Source organism: Hyla sarda, chromosome 9 (assembly GCF_029499605.1).
Source record: "Hyla sarda isolate aHylSar1 chromosome 9, aHylSar1.hap1, whole genome shotgun sequence".
In the NCBI taxonomy this organism is placed as follows: domain Eukaryota; kingdom Metazoa; phylum Chordata; class Amphibia; order Anura; family Hylidae; genus Hyla; species Hyla sarda.
The window spans coordinates 175,187,536-175,213,623 of record NC_079197.1 but is presented as its reverse complement, the minus strand read 5'-3'; the positions used below and the strand labels follow the sequence as shown (position 1 = coordinate 175,213,623).

Here is a 26,088-nt window from a genome sequence, read left to right as displayed (position 1 = left end):
TGCGCTCAGGGAAACCTTTATTTCACAGTAATAATCATTGCTCCCTACACCAGGCCACTCTGGAGGTGAATGTGAAACTGATAGGGCTGGTAGAAGATGGCCGACTGTCCTTGAGGGATGTAATAGTTGTTGAAGTTTCTGTCACTCATGTATGGAGCCGGCTGGTAATAACACGTCACATTGGCTGTATTTGGGATGATGTTCTGTTCACCAAGCACTTTCAATGCTAAGATGGTGATCATATTAAGAGTCTGCCTGCGCTCATGACCCATCAGACACACTGTGCTCTCATTGACCACAGAGCGGAGGGTCATCAGGTAGTCGTACTTGCTCTTCTCTTCTCCAATGAAATGATTGCGGAGGTAAGACTCGATTTTCCTCTGCTGCTCGGTCACATCAGGAAAGTCAATAAAGAACCTGGAACACATATAGCGCTCGAGGGACTTGATCTCTGCTTCGCAGGCCGGCTTGTAATCACGAACCAAGAGATTACTGTATTTTAAAAGTCCACCCCCTCGGATCTCTTCAGGGTTCCTTGTAGCAATAAGTTTGCTCCTAAGATGTTCCATTGAATCCTGGAAATCTCCATACATGCTTTCAGCCACCACAGTGGGGTAGCTGTCCGGGGCGAGATCATTGTCCTCATCCATGTAGACACTGAGGATGGAGTCCAGGACGATTTGGAAAGAATCTACGCTGAACTCGAACTGTCGTCGGAGAGAATTGACAAACTTGAGCTCCACATTCTTTCCACTGTTGTTAGATAATGAAATTAAGCTCCAGCGGTCCTGGTCTGTGGACACCTTTACCATCTTCTGAACATACGCCTCGTTCATGGTGAGAGCAGTAATCTTCTCCTTGTTGACACATTTAGGAAGAAAGTCTAAGAGAGAATCCAGGACAATCTCCTTGACCGTCTGGAAGGCCTGCTCATCTGGAAGCTCCACACCGAAAATGATGTCCAAGTCTTTACAGCTGGTCCCATTCTGCTGCATGAGGATGTGACTGGCGGTGGAGCCATTGAGGCGAATGTCTCGTATAGCGATGTTCTTGTTTAGGAGCTGCTCCTTCACCACGTGGATGATGTCTTTGGGTTTCACCTCCATGGTCGGGAAGTTCCCTCTGCCATGGATGGGGATGATCTCTGTCAGAACCTGATTGAGGATGGCGATTTGATCCTGGCTCAGATTGTTGAATCTGCAGTCCGACTTTTCGGTCATGGCGGACAGTCAGTGTTTTAACTGTGTAAATAAAAAAGTGTTACGGGTCAGTATTATCATATATAGGAAACAACGGGAGAGATTCTATAAAGAGGAACTCCGACAATAAACAGGACACACTTGGACTCTTTTGGACAGCACTAATCATGTTTTTCTTGTTACATCTGTTTTATGATGTCACTTCTGTTTGCATAGACCTGTGTTTTCCCTACATAGTGCCGCCAGCTGTTGCAAAACTACAACTCCCAGCATGCCCGGTCAGCCAAAGTTATGTAAACGCACTCTATAAGTAACCTTAGTAATGCTTCAGTCACATCCAAAGCTTATTTTAAAGGGGTACTCCAGTGAAATTTTTTTTTTTTTTTAATCAACTGGTGCCAGAAAGTTAAACAGATTTGTAAATTACTTCTATTAAAAACAATCTTAATCCTTCCAATACTTATTAGCTGCTGAATACTACAGTGGAAATTCTTTTCTGTTTGAAACACAGAGCTGCTTGCTGAATCACGAGCACAGTGCTCTCTGCTGACATCTCTGTCCATTTTAGGAACTGTCCAGAGTAGGAGAAAATCCCCATAGAAAACATATGCTGCTTTGGACAGTTCCTAAAATGGACAGAGATGTCAGCAGAGAGCACTGTGCTCATGATGTCAGCAGAGAGCTCTGCGTTTCAAACAGAAAATAATTTCCTCTGTAGTATTCAGCAGCTAATAAGTACTGGAAGGATTAATATTTTTTAATAGAAGTAATTTACAAATCTGTTTAACTTTCTGGCACCAGTTAATAAAAATAAAAAAAAAGTTTTCCACCGGAGTACCCCTTTAAATTTCTGTTGGTCACCCTTGAAAATAAACTAGTAGGATTGTGACTACAATCTGAATATGATTTATGAATAATATGAGTAATGTTTCGCAACCAGTATGCTGTAGTAAAACTACAACTCCCAGCATGCCCGGACAGCCGTTGCACCCTGTTTGGGAAACATTGGCATAGACTCTACTAGAGTCCTGTTACAGACATGCAATGTTTTTTTTTTTTTTTGTTTTTTTTTCTTAAATCATTTTTTTTTTAAGGGGTTAGCCAGTCTTGTCTACAAAAAAATTATGGTGCGTGGACAGAGGGGCAATAGATAAAAAAATACCTATACTTATCTAGCCCTGGCCCCCTGCTGGTTCCGTTCACCTGATCAGTAGGCCAATTTTTTCTCTTCTTCCTGCTGCGGAGACAAGTGCTCGATGCAGGACCTGCCTGCTCAGCCAATCATTGTCCTCAGTGGTGTCCCATCTTGGCCAGTGATTGGCTGAGTGGGCAGGTCCTGCAACAAACACTCATCTCGGAAGCAGGAAAAAGAAAGAAGAGCGATAGACTGTACAGAGGTGAACAGGAGCTGTGAAGACCGGGGCTAGGTAAGTATGGCTTTTTTTTTTTCCCCCCCTGCCAAAGCCCTATTAAATTTTTTAGAAAAACCCTGGAAAAGCGCTTTAATATTAAAAGTGTCACATTGCTGCATGTGACTGACAATGTATGGGTGCATCCTGTGTGGCAACAAAGCAGACCCACCCGATCTAAGAAACCTGCCCAATTCTTGGCTGTGTTGTGTGAACATTACTTTTCTAAATGTCAGATCTGCCCCTGGACTGTTTACACCGCTTGCACTAATAGGGAATGATGGATTTCTAGACACAATAAATGCTCCGATAACTGCTGATAAACAATTTCCAGAGCAGAGTGAATTCATTCCTCGGAGGCCGACGACAGTGTCAAGTGAAAACCAAACAGCAGTTCGGCTCCCTGGTGTCTGTGGATAATGACAGGTTAATGAGAGCGGCCGATGCCAGGGCCCCGGGGGGCTGCAATGCTGAACACCCAACAGGGTCTTGTCACATAATGAGCGGGCTAAGTGACAGCTATAATCCCGCAACCAATACTGTACTTATTTACTGTGTAGAATCACTGAAGACCTATAAAACGTCAAATGCATTGATGGTAAAAAGATCTAATGCAAGAACCCAAAACATGGACAAACCGGCCTGAGGTAATGGTATTTAGGACATATACCATTGGGTACCTATAATACTCTGCTGCTTCCTGTAACAGGTAAACTCCTGGCTAGAGATGAGCGAACTTACAGTAAATTCGATTCGTCACGAACTTCTCGGCTCAGCAGTTGATGACTTTTCCTGCGTAAATTAGTTCAGCTTTCAGGTGCTCCGGTGGGCTGGAAAAAGGTGGATACAGTCCTAGGAGACTCTTTCCTAGGAATGTATCCACCTTTTTCAAGCCCACCGGAGCACCGGAAAGCTGAACTAATTTACGCAGGATAAGGCATCAACTGCCGAGCCGAGAAGTTTGTGACGAATCGAATTTACTGTAAGTTCGCTCGCCTCTACTCCTGGCCATAGGATCATATTCAGGACCAGGATTTATACAATACAGTGCTCCCTCAAGTTACAATATTAATTGGTTCCAGGACGACCATTGTAGGTTGAAACCATTGTATGTGGAGACCAGAACTCTATGGAAACCTGGTAATTGGTTCTAAAGCTCCAAAATGTCATCCAAAAATAGGAAAAAAAAAAGTTACGATTAAAGGAAAATAAGTAGATAACTAATATAGATAAAGCAAATCCTTACATATAAAAGTAATAAAGATCTGCTGGGAGCTGTAATCACTGTCTAGGTCAGTGTTTGCCAACCAGGGTGCCTCCAGCTGTTGCAAAACTACAACTCCCAGCATGCCCGGACAGCCAACGGCTGTCCGAGCATGCTGGGAGTTGTAGTTTTGCAACAGCTGGAGACACCCTGGTTGGGAAACAATGGTTTATGTAGAGGACAGGAGCTTCTTCAGGGTCCTGTACAGTACACAGTGTCCCAAATGGAGCGGCCCTTACTTGGTGTCCAAAGGGGCAGCTAACCCTGGCACAGGTAAGGAGTAGTACAGAACTTGTAGTTCTTCCCTGTACTGTAGGGGGCGCTACCAGACACCAGTCAGTGCATACACTTCAGTAATACAGGTAAAGAGTACAGAACATGTAATACCTCCCTGTACTGTAGGGGGCGCTACCAGACTCCAGTCAGTGCATGTACTTCAGTAATACAGGTAAAGAGTACAGAACATGTAATACCTCCCTGTGCTGTAGGGGGCACTATCAGACACCAGTCAGTGCATACACTTCAGTAATACAGGTAAAGAGTACAGAACATGTAATACCTCCCTGTACTGTAGGGGGCGCTACCAGACACCAGTCAGTGCATACACTTCAGTAATACAGGTAAAGAGTACAGAACATGTAATACCTCCCTGTACTGTAGGGGGCGCTACCAGACTCCAGTCAGTGCATGTATTTCAGTAATACAGGTAAAGAGTACAGAACATGTAATACCTCCCTGTGCTGTAGGGGGCGCTACCAGACACCAGTCAGTGCATACACTTCAGTAATACAGGTAAAGAGTACAGAACATGTAATACCTCCCTGTACTGTAGGGGGCGCTACCAGACACCAGTCAGTGCATGTACTTCAGTAATAAGGTGATTTACCAGTAAAATGTCCATTCTGATTGGTCGGTTCCTCCAGTTGTGACATTTTTCACAGATCTGGACTGTCCGTACATTGTATGTTGAGTCTGGTATCAGGTTACAATGGTCCAGAAAAGACCATTGTATGTTGAAACTATTGTATGTTGAGGCCATTGTAAGTTGAGGGATCACTGTATACTGTATAAGACTGGGATTCCACTTGGCTTTTTTTTTTTCTTTTTTTAGGAAAAAAAACTCAAAACACCATCGTGCAGCCAGCTGGAAAACAATAGGGAAGCATGAAACGTTTAGGCTCAGGGCTAGTTTTCCGAAATGGCAGCACGTAGAAGGTATGAGGGTTTTTTTATTCAGGAAACTTTAGCGTTTGGAGGGGGGAAAAAAATGGCAAAAAACCCAGCAGTGTTGATTTCAAATTGGCATTTTTTCCCCAAAAAATTCTTCAATCAAAATGATGATGAGTCCCATTACTTGTAATGAAACAACACAGGGGATAAAATATCAAAGAAAATAACACCTATACTAAACCCACTATTTATTTATTTAAAAATGCTACAAAAACTGCATCTTGGGAGTGAAAAATGAGGTGGCAGTTTTTTGGGCATTTTTCTCTGGCCAAAAGTTGTGTAGAATCCCAGCTTAAAGGGGAACTCCGGTACTTATAAACTCTGTGTACTTAGCTGTGTCGACCGCCGCACGAAGTGGTAGCCAACACGCCCCCTCCATGCAGCTCTATGGGAGAGACGGAGACACAGCTCCTGTGTATTTCCGGCTCTGGAAGGGGGGGGGGGGGTGTCAACCACAGTTTCGTGTGGTGGTCAAAACAGCTCTGTGCACAGTAGCTGCTCCGTGCACAGGTAGAGCCGGGGATTAGATAGAGGATAGATAGGATTAGATAGAGGATACGTTTTATAAGTACCGGAGTTCCCCCTTAAATGGGCAATGTCATTAAAACAAATTTTTGCTATTGCACTCCTTATGGTAAATAAAAAAAATCTTTCTAATGTACTTTGTGTTAAAAAAAAATAAAAATAATTTCGTTTTCTATGTTTTATTTGTGTTTAAAAAAGCTGCCACTAGGTGTCTCCCTACTTGTCCAGAGCACATTTCTCCCCATCTCTTGCACAGACTTTGGACTCCTGCTGACTTGGCAGAAGTCCAAAATCTGGAAATGCAGTTTGGAGTGCTGAGGAGGGTGTGTGCAGCTTTAGCCAATCAAAGCTCATCTCACACTGAACTGCTCTGGGTTGATAATGTGCTCTGGAAAAGTAGGGAGACACCTAGTGGAAGCTTTTTAAAAAAAAAAAAAAAAAAAAAAAACACATAGAAAACTTCATTTTTTTTTTTTTTTTAAACAAAGTACATTAGAGACATTTGTATTTACCATAAGGAGTGCAATAGCAAAAATTAGTTTTAATGAGAGTGACCATTTAAGCTTTAATTCTCCTAAAGAGATAAGACGTTTAGCTTTGAGCAGTTGCAGGTCTAGCTCATGTGCGGTAGCGAGGAGTCCTCTCCTTTGCACTCCAGTAAAAGTTAAAAGGCAATAACTGGTTAAGGGTGCGTTCACACGGCCGACTGTCCCGTTTCTTTTTATCCCCGTTTCGGTTCCGTTCTTGCAGGCTGCAAACGGATTAAAAACGGTTTAAAAAAATCCCATTCATGTCAATGGGATTTTTTTTTACAATCCGTTTACATCTGTTTGTACCCGTCTGCACTGATTTCCGTTTTCTTTTTTTTATGGCAGAAGAAACGGCACATGGAGTATTTTTTTCTTCCGTCAAAAAAGCGGAAGAAAAAATGGATACAGTAAATTTAAAGGGGTATTCCGGGAAAAAAAACATTTTATCCCCTTACCAAAGGATAGGGGATGAGATGTCTGATCGCGGGGGGCCAGCAGCTGCTGGGACCCCCCGCGATCTCCCTGCAGCACCCGCATTCTATGCGGGGACTGCGTCTCTAGTTTCGGAAAGGTGACATCACGCCACACCCCCTCCATTCATGTCTATGGGAGGGGGCGTGACGGCCGTCACGCCCCCTCACATAGACATGAATGGAGGGGGCGTGACGTCATGGCCCCAGTCCCGGAAACCCAGAGGTTTCCGAAACTAGAGACACAGTCCCTGCATAGAATGCGGGTGCTGCAGGGAGATCGCGGGGGATCCCAGCAGCAGGCCCCCCATGATCAGACATCTCATCCCCTATACTTTGGATGGGGGATAAAATGTTTTTGCCCGGAATACCCCTTTAACATTGAAGTCTATGAAAAATGGATGAGCCGTTAATGTCATCTGTTGGCATCCATTTTTTTCAATTCGTTGTTTGATCAGTTTTTTTTTACTTCTGAGCATGCTCAGATAAAAAAAAAAACATTTTTTTTGGTTTATTAACTGAACAATAATGGATACAAACGGATAACATCCATTTGCATCCGTTATTGTCCGTTTTCTTTTTAAAGTCCGTCATTATTTTTTGACGGGAGAAGAACGGGACGGGTCAAGGCGGCCGAGTGAACGCAGCCTAAACGTCAATGTCCTGATATGTGCGAGATGTGACACTCACCAGAGACGTCTCTGCTGCTCAGTTTGGAGATTAGTCCGATGACTCATGTGATGCTCAGAGAGATTCTCGTCATGTCACATACAAAGAGGAGAGACACCTGCGGGGAGACAAGAAAAGAAAAAAAGTCAGACGCCGAGCAACGGGGAGAGACCGAAAGACGGCTGAGCTGCGTTACGGTGTCACCACTCGCAATACGGTTTAGTTAAAGGGGTACTCCGCCCCTAGACATCTTATCCCCTATCCAAAGGATAGGGGATAAGATGTTAGATCGCCGGGGTCCCGCTGCTGGGGACCCCGGGGTTCGCCGCTGCGGCACCCCGCCATCATTACTGCACAGAGCGAGTTCGCTTTGTGCGTAATGACGGGCGATACAGGGGCCGAAGCAGCGTGACGTCATGGCTCCGTCCCTCATGACATCACGGCCCGTCCCCTTAATGCAAGTCTATGGCAGGAGGCGTGACGATCGCCACGCCCCCTTCCCATAGACTTGTATTGACGGGGGTGGGCCGTGACATCACGAGGGGCGGAGCCATGATGTAACGATGCTCCGGCCCCTGTATAGGCCGTCATTACGTGCAGAGCGATCTCGCTCTGTGCAGTAATGATGGCGGGGTGCTGCAGCAGCGATCCCCGGTGATCTGACATCTTATACCCTATCCTTTGGATAGGGGATAAGATGTCTGGGGGAAGAGTACCCCTTTAAGAATCTAAAATCAATATGACAACTTTCTATAATATAATGCACATGATGATTATTTATTGTAGAATGAACATTTCTAGAAGATGGTTTCATTGTCATTTAGGAAATTTTATTGTTTACCCTTATAGGTCACACAGCTGAGGGTTCGTTACAATCCCCGACTGAAACGTTACGAAGGTTTTCATTCACTGATAGCAAGCACAGATGTGAGCATGTCCTACAGCAGTGTTTCGCAAATAGTGTGCTTCCAGCTGTTGAAAAACTACAACTCCCAGCATGCCCGGACAGCCGTTGGCTGTCCGGGCATGCTGGGAGTTGTGGTTTTGCAACAGCTGGAGACATTCTAGTTGGGAAATACTTCCCAACAGGCTTCGGGATCCTCCAGATCTCTACAATAGTTTTAGCTGTTCAGAACTACAAGTCTCAGCATTGGCAGCTGCAGCCCTCTATGATTACCCTGCACTCCCCCCCCCGCATCGTGCTGCTCATCTTACGTTCCTCATCCCTGATTGATGGAGCCCGGGGAGGCATTGCACACCCACCTGCTCACTAACATTTCGCCGACTGGATCAATGTCACTGTCCAGCCGTAATAACCTGCGGAGGAGTGATCGGCCGCTTCCTGCCTAATGTATTATGCATCCCCTATAACACGCAGAAACAGCCTCAACCGGGGGGGGGAGACTCGTACCCTTGAGAAGCAAGAAGTGCATAAAGTCCCATAAATTAAGTTTATTCTCTAAGGATCTGTTCACACCTGTATCAGGAGTCTCCTATGCAGATTTTATGGCAATTGATGGAACAAAATAGCGCTGCATAAAACACCTTGGTGGAATCTGATGGATTCCAATATAAAAGTCACAATGGGATGTCCTGGGTTCTGTTAATATGTGTCGTGTGGCAGATTTTGTGCTGTGTCGCATTTTTCTCCGATAAATGGGAACCATTAAGGGTAGGTTTATAAAGCTGAATCATTATACCATGACAGTGGGTCCAGAGGGGGAAGGATTAGGTGCAGAGGTAAGGTGAGGGGTCAAGAAGGGTGGACAAAGTGGATAATGGGACAGCAGCGGGGTGATAGGTGATGGAGGGTGGACGAAGAGAATAATGTGACCGCAACGGGGTAATGGGTCAAGGAGGGTGGAAGAGGAGGATGATGTGACCACAATGGAGTGATGGGCCAAGGAGGGTGGAGGAGGTGGATAATAAGAACACAACGGGGTGATGGGTCAAGGAGGGTGGAAGAGGAGGATGATGTGACCACAATGGAGTGATGGGTCAAGGAGGGTGGAGGAGGAGGATAATAAGAACACAACGGGGTGATGGGTCAAGGAGGGTGGAAGAGGAGGATGATGTGACCACAATGGAGTGATGGGCCAAGGAGGGTGGAGGAGGTGGATAATAAGAACACAACGGGGTGATGGGTCATGGAGAGTGAAAGAGGAGGATGATGTGACCACAATGGAGTGATGGGTCAAGGAGGGTGGAGGAGGTGGATTATAAGAACACAACGGGGTGATGGGTCAAAAAGGGTGGACGGAGCGGATAATGTGACTGAAAAGGAATAATTGGTTAATGAGGGTGGCTGAGTTGAATAATGTGACGGCAATGGGGTCATGGGTTAAGGAAGTTTGACAAGGCAGATGTTACCGCAGTGGGGTAATGGGTCAAGGAGGGTAGGCAGGGCAGATGTCACCACAACAGGGTGATGGGTCAAGGAGGGTGGACAAGGCGGATAATTTCACTGCAAAGGGGTCATGGGTCAAGGAGGGTTGACAAGGTGGAGGATGTGACAGCAATAGGGTGGTGGGTCAAGGAGGTTGGAGGAAGCGGATGTGACCGCAACAGGATGAAGGGTCAAGGAGGGTGGAGTAGGCGGATAATATGACCGCAACAGGATGATGGGTCAAGGAGGATGCAAGAGGCCGATAGTGTGACCACGATAGTATGACTGTTCAAGGAGGGTGGACAAGTTGGATAATGTGACCGCAAGAAGGTTATGTGACCAGGAACAGATGTAACCGCAACGGGTTGATGGGTCAAGGAGAGTGGACGAAGTGGTTAATGTGACTGCAATGGGATGATTGTTCAAGGAGGGTGGAATAGGTGGATAGAGTGACCGCAATGGGGTCATGGGTCAAGGAGTTTGGATGACCGCAACGGAGTGATGGGTTGTGGAGGATAACTGAGGTGGATAATGTGACCACAATAGGATGATTGTTCAAGGAGGGTGGAAAGTTGATAATGTGACTGGAACAAGTTGATAGGTCAAGGAGGATGGAAGAGGCAGATAATGTGACTGCAACTACTTGATGGGTCAAGGAGCATGGACAAGGCAGATAATGTGACTCCAACAGGGTGAAGGGTCAACAAGGGTGGATGAGGCGGATAAACCTCAGATCTATAATACACAAGCAGAACCTCCCCATTCACCTCCTCCAGGCTGGTGCACACAATATGGGCCCCGATCATGCAGCAGGATATTGCTGTGGTGTTGGTGTCCCAGATCTTCACAATTTATGATCTGGTTTCAAGCCTTTGTTCAGATCACAAAATACTGTCCAGATGGTAAAAACTTTTTATAGACTTTAAAAGACCAAACCCTAAAAAGTTCAAAGCCAGCAGCCAGTGTCCAGCTGGCCGGTGGTTGTCTTGACCGATAAACGTTAAGGTCAATAGAGACTGGTTCTCTCTACAGAAGAAGCAGCCACGGTCCAGATTCAATCCTACTGCAAGGAACGTTTCACCTTCTCACTTATTCTTCCTCATCTGCAACATTTGTTTCCAGCTACAGATGGAGACATCTATATTTCCACTTGTTATGACTACAGAGAGCGCCACATGTGTCCAGTCCCACGTTACTTCCCAGATGCACAGATAAGATGTAGCCAGCTTCGTCCTGCCTGCATCCTGACAATCTTTGCTGCGCGAGATGAAGTCTGAAAAGTGACATTTAAGGTTTATGTGATGATCATCCAGGAGCTGCAGCGGAGGAGGAGTGGGTGGCCCTGGCAGCGGCGGATCAGATGAGGAATTACAAGCGGTGGCGGTGTCATTTCACAGTCTGATAACTCTGGCGAAGATCCCTGATACAATCCAAGGCTGTCATCATTGATATTAGCTACGTTCACATGGGACGGAGCCAGCAGATTCTGGAGAGCGTCCCTGTGTTTGTACGAGAACAAGCGGCTCATCACAGATCCAACATGAGCTGCAACCACGTGAGCGGCGGCGCCACAACATTCATCAACATAAACAAGCAACGGTGCCAGAAACCAACCGCAAATCACCAGGCTCTAGCACTACAACTACAAGCATAAAATTATATAAATATTATATATATATATATATAACCCATTATAATATAATACACAGCATCACAACCACCATTATAATACACAAAACACCACCAATGTCAACATAATAAAATACACACTGCATGACAACATTTGATATAAAGAAAATAAACTACAAAGAAAATAATGCACAATGTACCAGAGCTGTTAATACAATATAACTGAAAGAAAAAGTAAGTGAACTCCCTGGATGTCTGCATCAAATGCTAATAAAATGAAAGTTGAGCTGTGATTGGCTGCTGTGGGAACAACCCAAATGGTTTTGGTTTCAGGCAGATTGATAAATCATGGACCAATGTAACAAATTATGTAACTAAACTAAAAACACAAACAATTGTATCGTTCAGGTCTCTTGTTGAGCACACAAGAGAGTAAACATCCACAGTGCAGAGAGCAAAGAAAGTAAACCCCTGAATTAAATAACCTGGTAAACAAATATTTCCTGGAGATGAAACTAAGATAACATTTTGTATTGTTCCTCCCTACAAATGTGTTTCAGTTCATGAGTATTTCTGGGAGGCCTTGTCTATGGGTTAAGGCCACAGCTTCTCCACAGGGTTAAAGGGGTATTCCAGCACATATAAGTGTTAAAATTGGGCCCATTTAGCCATTTTCCCTTAAAGGGGTACTCCGGTGGAAGACGTTTTATTTTTAAATGAACTGATGCCAGAAAGTTAAACAGATTTGTAAATTACTTATATAAAAAAATATCTACCCCTCCAGTACTTTTTAGCAGCTGTATACTACAGAGGAAATTCTTTTCCTTTTGAATTTCTTTTTTGTCTTGTCCACAGTGCTCTCTGCTGACACCTCTGTCCATGTCAGGAACTGTCCAGAGTAGCATAGGTTTGCTATGGGGATTTTCTCCTGCTCTGGACAGGTCTCAGATGTGAATGTGAGCAGGTGCCTTAAAATTTGGTGTTATTGCTCTCACACTCTCTAATACTGGCCACTGGAAGGTCAACACGGTACCTTGTGTCAAAGAACTCTCTGACTATCTGAAAAAAAATTAATTGTTGCTCTACATACAGATGGCCTAGGTTATAAGAAGATTGGGAGGACCCTGAAACTGAGCTGCAGCACGGTGGGCAAAACCATACAACGGGCTCATAGGAAAGGTTCCACTCAGAACAGGCCTCGCCATGGTGGTGGAAGTGTCATGGTCTTGGGCTGCATGAGTGCTGTTGGTACTGGGGGAGGGGAGGGGTACAGTTAATTGAGGAAACCATGAATGCCAACATGTACTGTGACATACTGAAGAAGAAAATGATCCCCTCCCTGGCCATGTGGATGGAGGACCACCAGATCAAGATCCTGTCATGGCCATGTGGATGGAGGACCACCAGATCAAGACCCTGTCATGGCCATGTGGATGGAGGACACCAGATCAAGACCGTGTCATGGCCATGTGGATGGAGGACCACCAGATCAAGATCCTGTCATGGCCATGTGGATGGAGGACACCAGATCAAGACCCTGTCAAGGCCATGTAGATGGAGGACCACCAGATCATGACCCAGTCATGGCCATGTGGATGGAGGACCACCAGATCAAGACCCAGTCATGGCCATGTGGATGGAGGACCACCAGATCAAGACCCAGTCATGGCCATGTGGATGGAGGACCACCAGATCAAGACCCTGTCATGGCCATGTGGACGGAGGACACCAGATCAAGATCCTGTCATGGCCATGTGGATGGAGGACACCAGATAGAGACCCTGTCATGGCCATGTGGATGGAGGACACCAGATCAAGACCGTGTCATGGCCATGTGGATGGAGGACCACCAGACCAAGACCCTGCCATGGCCATGTGGATGGAGGACACGGGATCAAGACCCTGTCATGGCCATGTGGATGGAGGACCACCAGATCAAGACCCTGTCATGGCCGTGTGGATGGAGGACACGGGATCAAGACCCTGTCATGGATATGTGGATGGAGGACCACCAGATCAAAACCCTGCCATGGCCATGTGGATGGAGGACACCAGATCAAGACCCTGTCATGGCCATGTGGATGGAGGACACAAGATCAAGACCGTGTCATGGCCATGTGGATGGAGGACCACCAGACCAAGACCCTGTCATGGCCGTGTGGATGGAGGACACGGGATCAAAACCCTGCCATGGCCATGTGGATGGAGGACACCAGATCAAGACCCTGTCATGGATATGTGGATGGAGGACCACCAGATCAAGACCCTGTCATGACTGTGTGGATGGAGGACACGGGATCAAGCGGATGGACATGGGATCACATGGCCATGTGGATGGAGAACACCAGATCAAGACCGTGTCATGGCCATGTGGATGGAGGACCACAAGATCAAGACCGTGTCATGGTCGTGTGCATGGAGGACCACCAGATCAAGACCGGGACATGGACATGTGCATGGAGGACCACCAGATCAAGACCCTGTCATGGCCATGTGGATGGAGGACACCAGATCAAGACCGTGTCATGGCCATGTGGATGGAGGACCACCAGATCAAGATCCTGTCATGGCCATGTGGATGGAGGACACCAGATCAAGACCCTGTCAAGGCCATGTAGATGGAGGACCACCAGATCATGACCCAGTCATGGCCATGTGGATGGAGGACCACCAGATCAAGACCCAGTCATGGCCATGTGGATGGAGGACCACCAGATCAAGACCCAGTCATGGCCATGTGGATGGAGGACCACCAGATCAAGACCCTGTCATGGCCATGTGGACGGAGGACACCAGATCAAGATCCTGTCATGGCCATGTGGATGGAGGACACCAGATAGAGACCCTGTCATGGCCATGTGGATGGAGGACACCAGATCAAGACCGTGTCATGGCCATGTGGATGGAGGACCACCAGACCAAGACCCTGCCATGGCCATGTGGATGGAGGACACGGGATCAAGACCCTGTCATGGCCATGTGGATGGAGGACCACCAGATCAAGACCCTGTCATGGCCGTGTGGATGGAGGACACGGGATCAAGACCCTGTCATGGATATGTGGATGGAGGACCACCAGATCAAAACCCTGCCATGGCCATGTGGATGGAGGACACCAGATCAAGACCCTGTCATGGCCATGTGGATGGAGGACACAAGATCAAGACCGTGTCATGGCCATGTGGATGGAGGACCACCAGACCAAGACCCTGTCATGGCCGTGTGGATGGAGGACACGGGATCAAAACCCTGCCATGGCCATGTGGATGGAGGACACCAGATCAAGACCCTGTCATGGATATGTGGATGGAGGACCACCAGATCAAGACCCTGTCATGACTGTGTGGATGGAGGACACGGGATCAAGCGGATGGACATGGGATCACATGGCCATGTGGATGGAGAACACCAGATCAAGACCGTGTCATGGCCATGTGGATGGAGGACCACAAGATCAAGACCGTGTCATGGTCCTGTGCATGGAGGACCACCAGATCAAGACCGGGACATGGACATGTGCATGGAGGACAACCAGATCAAGACCGGGACATGGCCCTGTGCATGGAGGACACCAGACCAAGACCCAGTCATGGCCATGTGGATGTAGGACACCAGACCAAGACCCTGCCATTGCCAGCCCAATCTCCACATCTGGACCCTATTGAAAACCTCTGAAATTTGCCAAAGCTAAACTACTTGGATTTCCGTGGCATCAAGTCACCCAACCGCAATGTGACCGCCTGGTGGAGATCAGGACCAGTCACATGAGAGCTGGGAATAATAATCAGGGTTATTCTACAAATAAAGCCTCAAAATGACAATATTATTATGTGGGAAAATGTTTTTAGTAGTTTATAGAATAAACAAAGCTCTTCATTATACGCAAACACAAAACCTATCAGGCTGCATTCACACCACGATTTCACCTTCTGATGCATAGATACGATTTCGGTAGCTCAAATCGCCTGAAATCGTATCTGTGCAGGGACCGGTACTGACAGATACGGAGCCATTAACTATTATGGTGCTGTGGACCCGATCGTAGTCTAATAGTGACTACAATCTGGTCCTTTTCTCAGCAGGTCAGATTTTTGACACAGACTGAAAATTATATCTACACATCAGAGGTCAAATCATGGTGTGAAGCCTTAATAGTAATGTACAGGGAGGAATAATTTATCATGAGGTATAATGTACAGTAAAGTATGAGGTATAATGTATAGTGATGTATAATGTACAGTGAGGTATAATGTATAGTGATATATATAGTGAGGTATAATGTATAGTGATGTATAATGTACAGTGAGGTATAATGTAGTGAGGTATAATGTATAGTGAGGTATAATGTATAGTGATGTATAATGTACAGTGAGGTATAATGTATAGTGAGGTATAATGTATAGTGAGGTATAATGTATAGTGAGGTATAATGTATAGTGAGGTATAATGTATAGTGATGTATAATGTATAGTGATGTATAATGTACAGTGAGGTATAATGTACAGTGATGTATAATGTATAGTGATGTATAATGTATAGTGATGTATAATGTATAGTGATGTATAATGTACAGTGATGTATAATGTATAGTGATGTATAATGTATAGTGATGTATAATGTATAGTGAGGTATAATGTATAGTGAGGTATAATGTATAGTGATGTATAATGTACAGTGAGGTATAATGTACAGTGAGGTATAATGTACAGTGAGGTATAATGTATAGTGAGGTATAATGTATAGTGAGGTATAATGTATAGTGAGGTATAATGTACAGTGAGGTATAATGTATAGTGAGGTATAATGTATAGTGATGTATAATGTATAGTGTGATATATATAGTGAGGTATAATGTATAGTGATATGTATAGTGAGGTATAATGTACAGTGAGGTATAATGTATAGTGATATGTATAGTGAGGTATAATGTATAGTGAGGTATAATGTACAGTGAGGTATAATGTACAGTGAGGTATAATGTATAGTGAGGTATAATGTACAGTGAGGTATAATGTATAGTGATGTATAATGTATAGTGATGTATAATGTATAGTGAGGTATAATGTATAGTGAGGTATAATGTATAGTGATGTATAATGTACAGTGAGGTATAATGTATAGTGATATATAAAGTGAGGTATAATGTATAGTGATGTATAATGTACAGTGAGGTATAATGTATAGTGATGTATAATGTACAGTGATGTATAATGTATAGTGAGGTATAATGTACAGTGATGTATAATGTATAGTGAGGTATAATGTATAGTGAGGTATAATGTATAGTGATGTATAATGTATAGTGATGTATAATGTATAGTGATGTATAATGTATAGTGAGGTATAATGTATAGTGATGTATAATGTATAGTGATATATATAGTGATGTATAATGTATAGTGAGGTATAATGTATAGTGATGTATAATGTATAGTGAGGTATAATGTATAGTGAGGTATAATGTATAGTGAGGTATAATGTATAGTGAGGTATAATGTATAGTGATGTATAATGTACAGTGAGGTATAATGTATAGTGATATATATAGTGAGGTATAATGTATAGTGATGTATAATGTACAGTGAGGTATAATGTATAGTGAGGTATAATGTATAGTGAGGTATAATGTATAGTGAGGTATAATGTATAGTGATGTATAATGTACAGTGAGGTATAATGTATAGTGATGTATAATGTATAGTGATGTATAATGTATAGTGAGGTATAATGTACAGTGAGGTAAATTGTATAGTGATGTATAATGTACAGTGAGGTATAATGTACAGTGAGGTATAATGTATAGTGATGTATAATGTATAGTGATGTATAATGTATAGTGAGGTATAATGTATAGTGAGGTATAATGTATAGTGAGGTATAATGTATAGTGAGGTATAATGTATAGTGATGTATAATGTACAGTGAGGTATAATGTATAGTGATATATATAGTGAGGTATAATGTATAGTGATGTATAATGTACAGTGAGGTATAATGTATAGTGAGGTATAATGTATAGTGAGGTATAATGTATAGTGAGGTATAATGTACAGTGAGGTATAATGTATAGTGATGTATAATGTATAGTGAGGTATAATGTACAGTGAGGTATAATGTACAGTGAGGTATAATGTATAGTGAGGTATAATGTACAGTGAGGTATAATGTACAATGAGGTATAATGTACAATGAGGTATAATGTATAGTGAGGTATAATGTATAGTGAGGTATAATGTATAGTGAGGTATAATGTACAGTGAGGTATAATGTACAATGAGGTATAATGTATAGTGAGGTATAATGTATAGTGATGTATAATGTACAGTGAGGTATAATGTACAGTGATGTATAATGTATAGTGAGGTATAATGTATAGTGAGGTATAATGTACAGTGAGGTATAATGTACAATGAGGTATAATGTATAGTGATGTATAATGTACAGTGATGTATAATGTATAGTGAGGTATAATGTATAGTGAGGTATAATGTACAGTGATGTATAATGTAAAATGTATAGTGATGTATAATGTATAGTGAGGTATAATGTATAGTGATGTATAATGTATAGTGATGTATAATGTACAGTGATGTATAATGTACAGTGAGGTATAATGTACAGTGAGGTATAATGTATAGTGAGGTATAATGTATAGTGATGTATAATGTATAGTGATGTATAATGTATAGTGATGTATAATGTATAGTGATGTATAATGTATAGTGATGTATAATGTATAGTGATGTATAATGTACAGTGATGTATAATGTATAGTGATGTATAATGTATAGTGATGTATAATGTACAGTGATGTATAATGTATAGTGATGTATAATGTACAGTGATGTATAATGTATAGTGATATATATAGTGAGGTATAATGTACAGTGATGTATAATGTATAGTGATGTATAATGTACAGTGATGTATAATGTATAGTGATGTATAATGTATAGTGAGGTATAATGTATAGTGATGTATAATGTATAGTGAGGTATAATGTATAGTGATGTATAATGTATAGTGATGTATAATGTACAGTGAGGTATAATGTACAGTGAGGTATAATGTATAGTGAGGTATAATGTATAGTGATGTATAATGTATAGTGAGGTATAATGTATAGTGAGGTATAATGTATAGTGATATATATAGTGAGGTATAATGTGCAGTGATGTATAATGTATAGTGATGTATAATGTACAGTGATGTATAATGTATAGTGATGTATAATGTACAGTGATGTATAATGTATAGTGATATATATAGTGATGTATAATGTATAGTGAGGTATAATGTATAGTGATGTATAATGTACAGTGATGCATAATGTATAGTGAGGTATAATGTATAGTGATGTATAATGTATGGTGATGTATAATGTACAGTGAGGTATAATGTATAATGTATAGTGATGTATAATGTACAGTGAGGTATAATGTATAGTGATGTATAATGTATAGTGATATATATAGTGAGGTATAATGTATAGTGATATAAATAGTGAGGTATAATGTATATTGAGGTATAATGTATAGTGATGTATATAGTGATGTATAATGTATAGTGAGGTATAATGTATAGTGATGTATAATGTATAGTGATGTATAATGTACAGTGAGGTATAATGTATAGTGATGTATAATGTATAGTGATGTATAATGTACAGTGAGGTATAATGTACAGTGAGGTATAATGTATAGTGAGGTATAATGTATAGTGATGTATAATGTACAGTGATGTATAATGTATAGTGATGTATAATGTATAGTGATGTATAATGTATAGTGAGGTATAATGTATAGTGAGGTATAATGTACAGTGATGTATAATGTACAGTGATGTATAATGTATAGTGATGTATAATGTACAGTGATGTATAATGTATAGTGATGTATAATGTACAGTGATGTATAATGTACAGTGAGGTATAATGTATAGTGAAGTATAATGTATAGTGATGTATAATGTACAGTGAGGTATAATGTACAGTGAGGTATAATGTATAGTGAGGTATAATGTACAGTGATGTATAATGTACAGTGATGTATAATGTACAGTGATGTATAATGTATAGTGATGTATAATGTACAGTGATGTATAATGTATAGTGATGTATAATGTACAGTGAGGTATAATGTATAGTGAGGTATAATGTACAGTGATGTATAATGTACAGTGATGTATAATGTATAGTGAGGTATAATGTATAGTGAGGTATAATGTACAGTGATGTATAATGTACAGTGATGTATAATGTATAGTGAGGTATAATGTATAGTGAGGTATAATGTATAGTGGGGTATAATGTACAGTGAGGTATAATGTATAGTGAGGTATAATGTACAGTGATGTATAATGTACAGTGATGTATAATGTATAGTGAGGTATAATGTATAGTGAGGTATAATGTATAGTGATGTATAATGTATAGTGATGTATAATGTATAGTGGGGTATAATGTACAGTGATGTATAATGTATAGTGATGTATAATGTACAGTGATGTATAATGTATAGTGGTGTATAATGTACAGTGATGTATAATGTACAGTGATGTATAATGTACAGTGAGGTATAATGTATAGTGAGGTATAATGTATAGTGATGTATAATGTATAGTGAGGTATAATGTATATTGAGGTATAATGTATAGTGATGTATAATGTATATTGAGGTATAATGTATAGTGATATATATATAGTGATGTATAATGTATAGTGATGTATAATGTATAGTGAGGTATAATGTATAGTGATGTATAATGTATAGTGATGTATAATGTATAGTGATGTATAATGTACAGTGAGGTATAATGTATAATGTACAGTGAGGTATAATGTATAGTGATGTATAATGTACAGTGAGGTATAATGTACAGTGAGGTATAATGTACAGTGAGGTATAATGTATAGTGAGGTATAATGTATAGTGAGGTATAATGTACAGTGAGGTATAATGTACAGTGAGGTATAATGTATAGTGAGGTATAATGTATAGTGAGGTATAATGTACAGTGAGGTATAATGTATAGTGAGGTATAATGTACAGTGATGTATAATGTATAGTGAGGTATAATGTACAGTGATGTATAATGTATAGTGATGTATAATGTACAGTGAGGTATAATGTACAGTGAGGTATAATGTATAGTGAGGTATAATGTATAGTGAGGTATAATGTACAGTGATGTATAATGTACAGTGAGGTATAATGTATAGTGAGGTATAATGTATAGTGAGGTATAATGTATAGTGATATATATAGTGATGTATAATGTATAGTGAGGTATAATGTATAGTGAGGTATAATGTATAGTGAGGTATAATGTATAGTGAGGTATAATGTACAGTGAGGTATAATGTATAGTGAGGTATAATGTACAGTGAGGTATAATGTACAGTGAGGTATAATGTACAGTGAGGTATAATGTATAGTGAGGTATAATGTATAGTGAGGTATAATGTATAGTGAGGTATAATGTACAGTGAGGTATAATGTATAGTGAGGTATAATGTACAGTGAGGTATAATGTACAGTGAGGTATAATGTACAGTGAGGTATAATGTATAGTGAGGTATAATGTATAGTGAGGTATAATGTATAGTGATATATATAGTGATGTATAATGTATAGTGAGGTATAATGTATAGTGAGGTATAATGTATAGTGAGGTATAATGTATAGTGAGGTATAATGTATAGTGAGGTATAATGTACAGTGAGGTATAATGTACAGTGAGGTATAATGTACAGTGAGGTATAATGTATAGTGAGGTATAATGTATAGTGAGGTATAATGTATAGTGAGGTATAATGTATAGTGATATATATAGTGATGTATAATGTATAGTGAGGTATAATGTATAGTGATGTATAATGTATAGTGAGGTATAATGTATAGTGATGTATAATGTATAGTGATATATATAGTGAGGTATAATGTATAGTGATATATATAGTGAGGTATAATGTATAGTGAGGTATAATGTATAGTGATGTATAATGTATAGTGATATATATAGTGATGTATAATGTATAGTGATGTATAATGTATAGTGATGTATAATGTATAGTGATGTATAATGTACAGTGAGGTATAATGTATAGTGAGGTATAATGTACAGTGATGTATAATGTACAGTGATGTATAATGTACAGTGATGTATAATGTATAGTGAGGTATAATGTATAGTGATGTATAATGTACAGTGATGTATAATGTATAATGTATAGTGATGTATAATGTATAGTGATGTATAATGTATAGTGATGTATAATGTATAGTGATGTATAATGTATAGTGAGGTATAATGTATAGTGATGTATAATGTATAGTGAGGTATAATGTATAGTGATGTATAATGTATAGTGAGGTATAATGTATAGTGAGGTATAATGTATAGTGATGTATAATGTATAGTGAGGTATAATGTATAGTGAGGTATAATGTACAGTGATGTATAATGTATAGTGAGGTATAATGTATAGTGATGTATAATGTATAGTGATGTATAATGTATAGTGAGGTATAATGTATAGTGATGTATAATGTACAGTGATGTATAATATATAATGTACAGTGATGTATAATGTACAGTGATGTATAATGTACAGTGATGTATAATGTACAGTGATGTATAATGTACAGTGATGTATAATGTATAGTGATGTATAATGTATAGTGAGGTATAATGTATAGTGAGGTATAATGTATAGTGAGGTATAATGTACAGTGAGGTATAATGTATAGTGAGGTATAATGTACAGTGAGGTATAATGTATAGTGATGTATAATGTATAGTGATATATATAGTGAGGTATAATGTATAGTGATATATATAGTGATGTATAATGTATAGTGATATATATAGTGAGGTATAATGTATATTGAGGTATAATGTATAGTGATATATATAGTGATGTATAATGTATAGTGAGGTATAATGTACAGTGAGGTATAATGTATTGTGATGTATAATGTATAGTGATGTATAATGTATAGTGAGGTATAATGTATAGTGAGGTATAATGTACAGTGATGTATAATGTATAGTGAGGTATAATGTATAGTGAGGTATAATGTACAGTGAGGTATAATGTACAGTGAGGTATAATGTATAGTGAGGTATAATGTATAGTGAGGTATAATGTATAGTGATGTATAATGTATAGTGATGTATAATGTACAGTGAGGTATAATGTATAGTGATGTATAATGTATAGTGATGTATAATGTACAGTGATGTATAATGTATATTGAGGTATAATGTATAGTGAGGTATAATGTATAGTGATGTATAATGTATAGTGAGGTATAATGTATAGTGATGTATAATGTACAGTGATGTATAATGTATAGTGAGGTATAATGTATAGTGAGGTATAATGTATAGTGATGTATAATGTATAGTGATATATATAGTGAGGTATAATGTATAGTGAGGTATAATGTACAGTGATGTATAATGTATAGTGATGTATAATGTATAGTGATATATATAGTGAGGTATAATGTATAGTGAGGTATAATGTACAGTGATGTATAATGTATAGTGAGGTATAATGTATAGTGATATATATAGTGAGGTATAATGTATATTGAGGTATAATGTATAGTGATATATATAGTGATGTATAATGTATAGTGAGGTATAATGTATAGTGATATATATAGTGAGGTATAATGTATATTGAGGTATAATGTATAGTGAGGTATAATGTATAGTGATATATATAGTGAGGTATAATGTATATTGAGGTATAATGTATAGTGATGTATAATGTATAGTGAGGTATAATGTATAGTGAGGTATAATGTATAGTGATATATATAGTGAGGTATAATGTATATTGAGGTATAATGTATAGTGAGGTATAATGTATAGTGAGGTATAATGTATAGTGATGTATATAGTGATGTATAATGTATAGTGAGGTATAATGTATAGTGATGTATAATGTATAGTGAGGTATAATGTATAGTGATGTATAATGTACAGTGAGGTATAATGTATAGTGATGTATAATGTACAGTGAGGTATAATGTACAGTGATGTATAATGTATAGTGATGTATAATGTATAGTGATGTATAATGTATAGTGATGTATAATGTATAGTGAGGTATAATGTACAGTGATGTATAATGTACAGTGAGGTATAATGTACAGTGATGTATAATGTATAGTGATGTATAATGTATAGTGATGTATAATGTATAGTGATGTATAATGTATAGTGATGTATAATGTATAGTGATGTATAATGTATAGTGATATATATAGTGATGTATAATGTATAGTGATATATATAGTGATGTATAATGTATAGTGAGGTATAATGTATAGTGATATATATAGTGATGTATAATGTATAGTGATATATATAGTGATGTATAATGTATAGTGATATATATAGTGATGTATAATGTATAGTGAGGTATAATGTATAGTGATATATATAGTGATGTATATAGTGAGGTATAATGTATAGTGATATATATAGTGATGTATATAGTGAGGTATAATGTACAGTGATATATATAGTGATGTATATTGAGGTATAGTACTATTCAGCTACAGTAGTTTCCAACCTGCGGACCCTCACATGTTGCAAAACTACAACTCCCAGCATGCCCGGACAGCCGAAGGTCCGCAGGTTGGAGACCACTGAGCTGTGAGGTATAATGAGGTGACGCTCCGGAGATCCTCTCACCTGTTGTCGCTCCCCGCAGCAGCTCCTCCGCCTGTCGGGACAGAAGTGCTTGTTGTCGGGCAGCAGAGGGTCCGGAGCTGTGTGTCCTTGTTGTCGGGCAGCAGAGGGTCCGGAGCTGTGTGTCCTTGTTGTCGGGCAGCAGAGGGTCCGGAGCTGTGTGTCCTTGTTGTCGGGCAGCAGAGGGTCCGGAGCTGTGTGTCCTTGTTGTCGGGCAGCAGAGGGTCCGGAGCTGTGTGTCCTTGTTGTCGGGCAGCAGAGGGTCCGGAGCTGTGTGTCCTGTAGCGGAGACGCTGGCATAGCGGAGCCTCCACCTCATCTACCTCATCATCTGTCCGGCGTAATCTTGTCTCCATGGAGACGTGACGTCACAGCCCCTGACCGCGCCCTCCACGGCGGAACGTCATAGGCAGGAGACGCCCACCGAGACGTCTAATTAGACCGCCCACCCAGTGACGTCGGTTATAAGACCGCCCACCGTGACGTCATGGACGAAGAAGGAAAATGTATAAGGCTGCGTTCACACGGAGTAATTCAGGAGGCATTTACTCGAGTATTTCCTCATGAATCCTCTGCTCCACATTAATGCTCATCTCCTCTGCCATTGACTTTAATGTTATTTCTGCTGTCCTGTTCTCACTGCGGAAATTCTGCTAGCGGAATCCCGACGCTGAATTCCGTTCCGCTTGAAGCGGAATCCGCTAGCAGAAATCAATTGAAGTCAATGGTAAAAAAAAATTCCGCCCGACATCATTTTCGCAGGCAATTTTCGCGGAATTTGCGTGGAATTTGCCCGGAAATGGCCGAAAAACCCTTCACTTCTTTCTCCCCCATGTCCGCGTGCAATTCCGCGCGTAATTCCGCGTAAATTGCGCACGAATTTCCTGCGAATTTGGGGGAAAAAATTCTGCCTGTAAATTTTTCAGCGTGAATTACTCTCCATTTACTCGGTGTGAACGCCCCCTAAGAGGATGGATGTGTCCGAAGTTACCTCAGTATCGCTATCGAGTGTCTACACAGGGGCCCATTGATTCTGTCAGCCCCTCCACTCATCTTATCTTTAGGGGCCCCTCCACTCATCTTATCTTTAGGGGCCCCTCCACTCATCTTATCTTTAGGGGCCCCTCCACTCATCTTATCTTTAGGGGCCCCTCCACTCATCTTATCTTTAGGGGCCCCTCCACTCATCTTATCTTTAGGGGCCCCTCCACTCATCTTATCTTTAGGGGCCCCTCCACTCATCTTATCTTTAGGGGCCCCTCCACTCCTGTTATCATTAGGAGCCCCTCCACTCATCTCATCATTAGGGACCCCTCCACTCCTGTTATCTTTAGTGGCCCCTCCACTCCTGTTATCTTTAGGGGCCCCTCCACTCCTGTTATCTTTAGGGGCCCCTCCACTCCTGTTATCTTTAGGGGCCCCTCCACTCCTGTTATCTTTAGGGGCCCCTCCACTCCTGTTATCTTTAGGAGCCCCTCCACTCATCTTATCTTTAGGGGCCCCTCCACTCCTGTTATCTTTAGGAGCCCCTCCTCTCATCTTATCTTTAGGGGCCCCTCCACTCCTGTTATCTTTAGGAGCCCCTCCACTCATCTTATCTTTAGGGGCCCCTCCACTCCTGTTATCTTTAGGAGCCCCTCCACTCCTGTTATCTTTAGGAGCCCCTCCTCTCATCTTATCTTTAGGGGCCCCTCCACTCATCTTATCTTTAGTGGCCCCTCCACTCATCTTATCTTTAGTGGCCCCTCCACTCCTGTTATCTTTAGGGGCCCCTCCACTCATCTTATCTTTAGGAGCCCCTCCACTCATCTTATCTTTAGTGGCCCCTCCACTCATCTTATCTTTAGTGGCCCCTCCACTCCTGTTATCTTTAGGGGCCCCTCCTCTCATCTTATCTTTAGGGGCCCCTCCACTCATCTTATCTTTAGGAGCCCCTCCACTCATCTTATCTTTAGGGGCCCCTCCACTCATCTTATCTTTAGGGGCCCCTCCACTCCTGTTATCATTAGGAGCCCCTCCACTCATCTTATCTTTAGGGGCCCCTCCACTCCTGTTATCTTTAGGGG

At 41.0% G+C, this 26,088-nt stretch overlaps 1 protein-coding gene across 2 annotated transcripts; it reads right to left on the bottom strand.

Annotated features, from left to right (window-relative positions):
• LOC130291724 (terminal nucleotidyltransferase 5C-like) lies at window positions 1–24,388 on the bottom strand. 2 transcript variants are annotated; one of them, XM_056540874.1, is made up of 3 exons: window positions 24,026–24,388; window positions 7,318–7,414; window positions 1–1,241 (listed from the first exon to the last, which is right to left on the bottom strand). In XM_056540874.1, exon 3 carries the CDS (start codon window positions 1,218–1,220, stop codon window positions 45–47), a length of 1,176 nt encoding a protein of 391 aa, XP_056396849.1. In that variant the 5' UTR covers window positions 1,221–1,241; window positions 7,318–7,414; window positions 24,026–24,388; the 3' UTR covers window positions 1–44. The 2 variants fall into 2 exon arrangements, with proteins under 2 accessions (XP_056396849.1, XP_056396850.1); XM_056540875.1 differs by lacking the exon at window positions 7,318–7,414.
• Window positions 24,389–26,088: the final 1,700 nt, after the last annotated feature.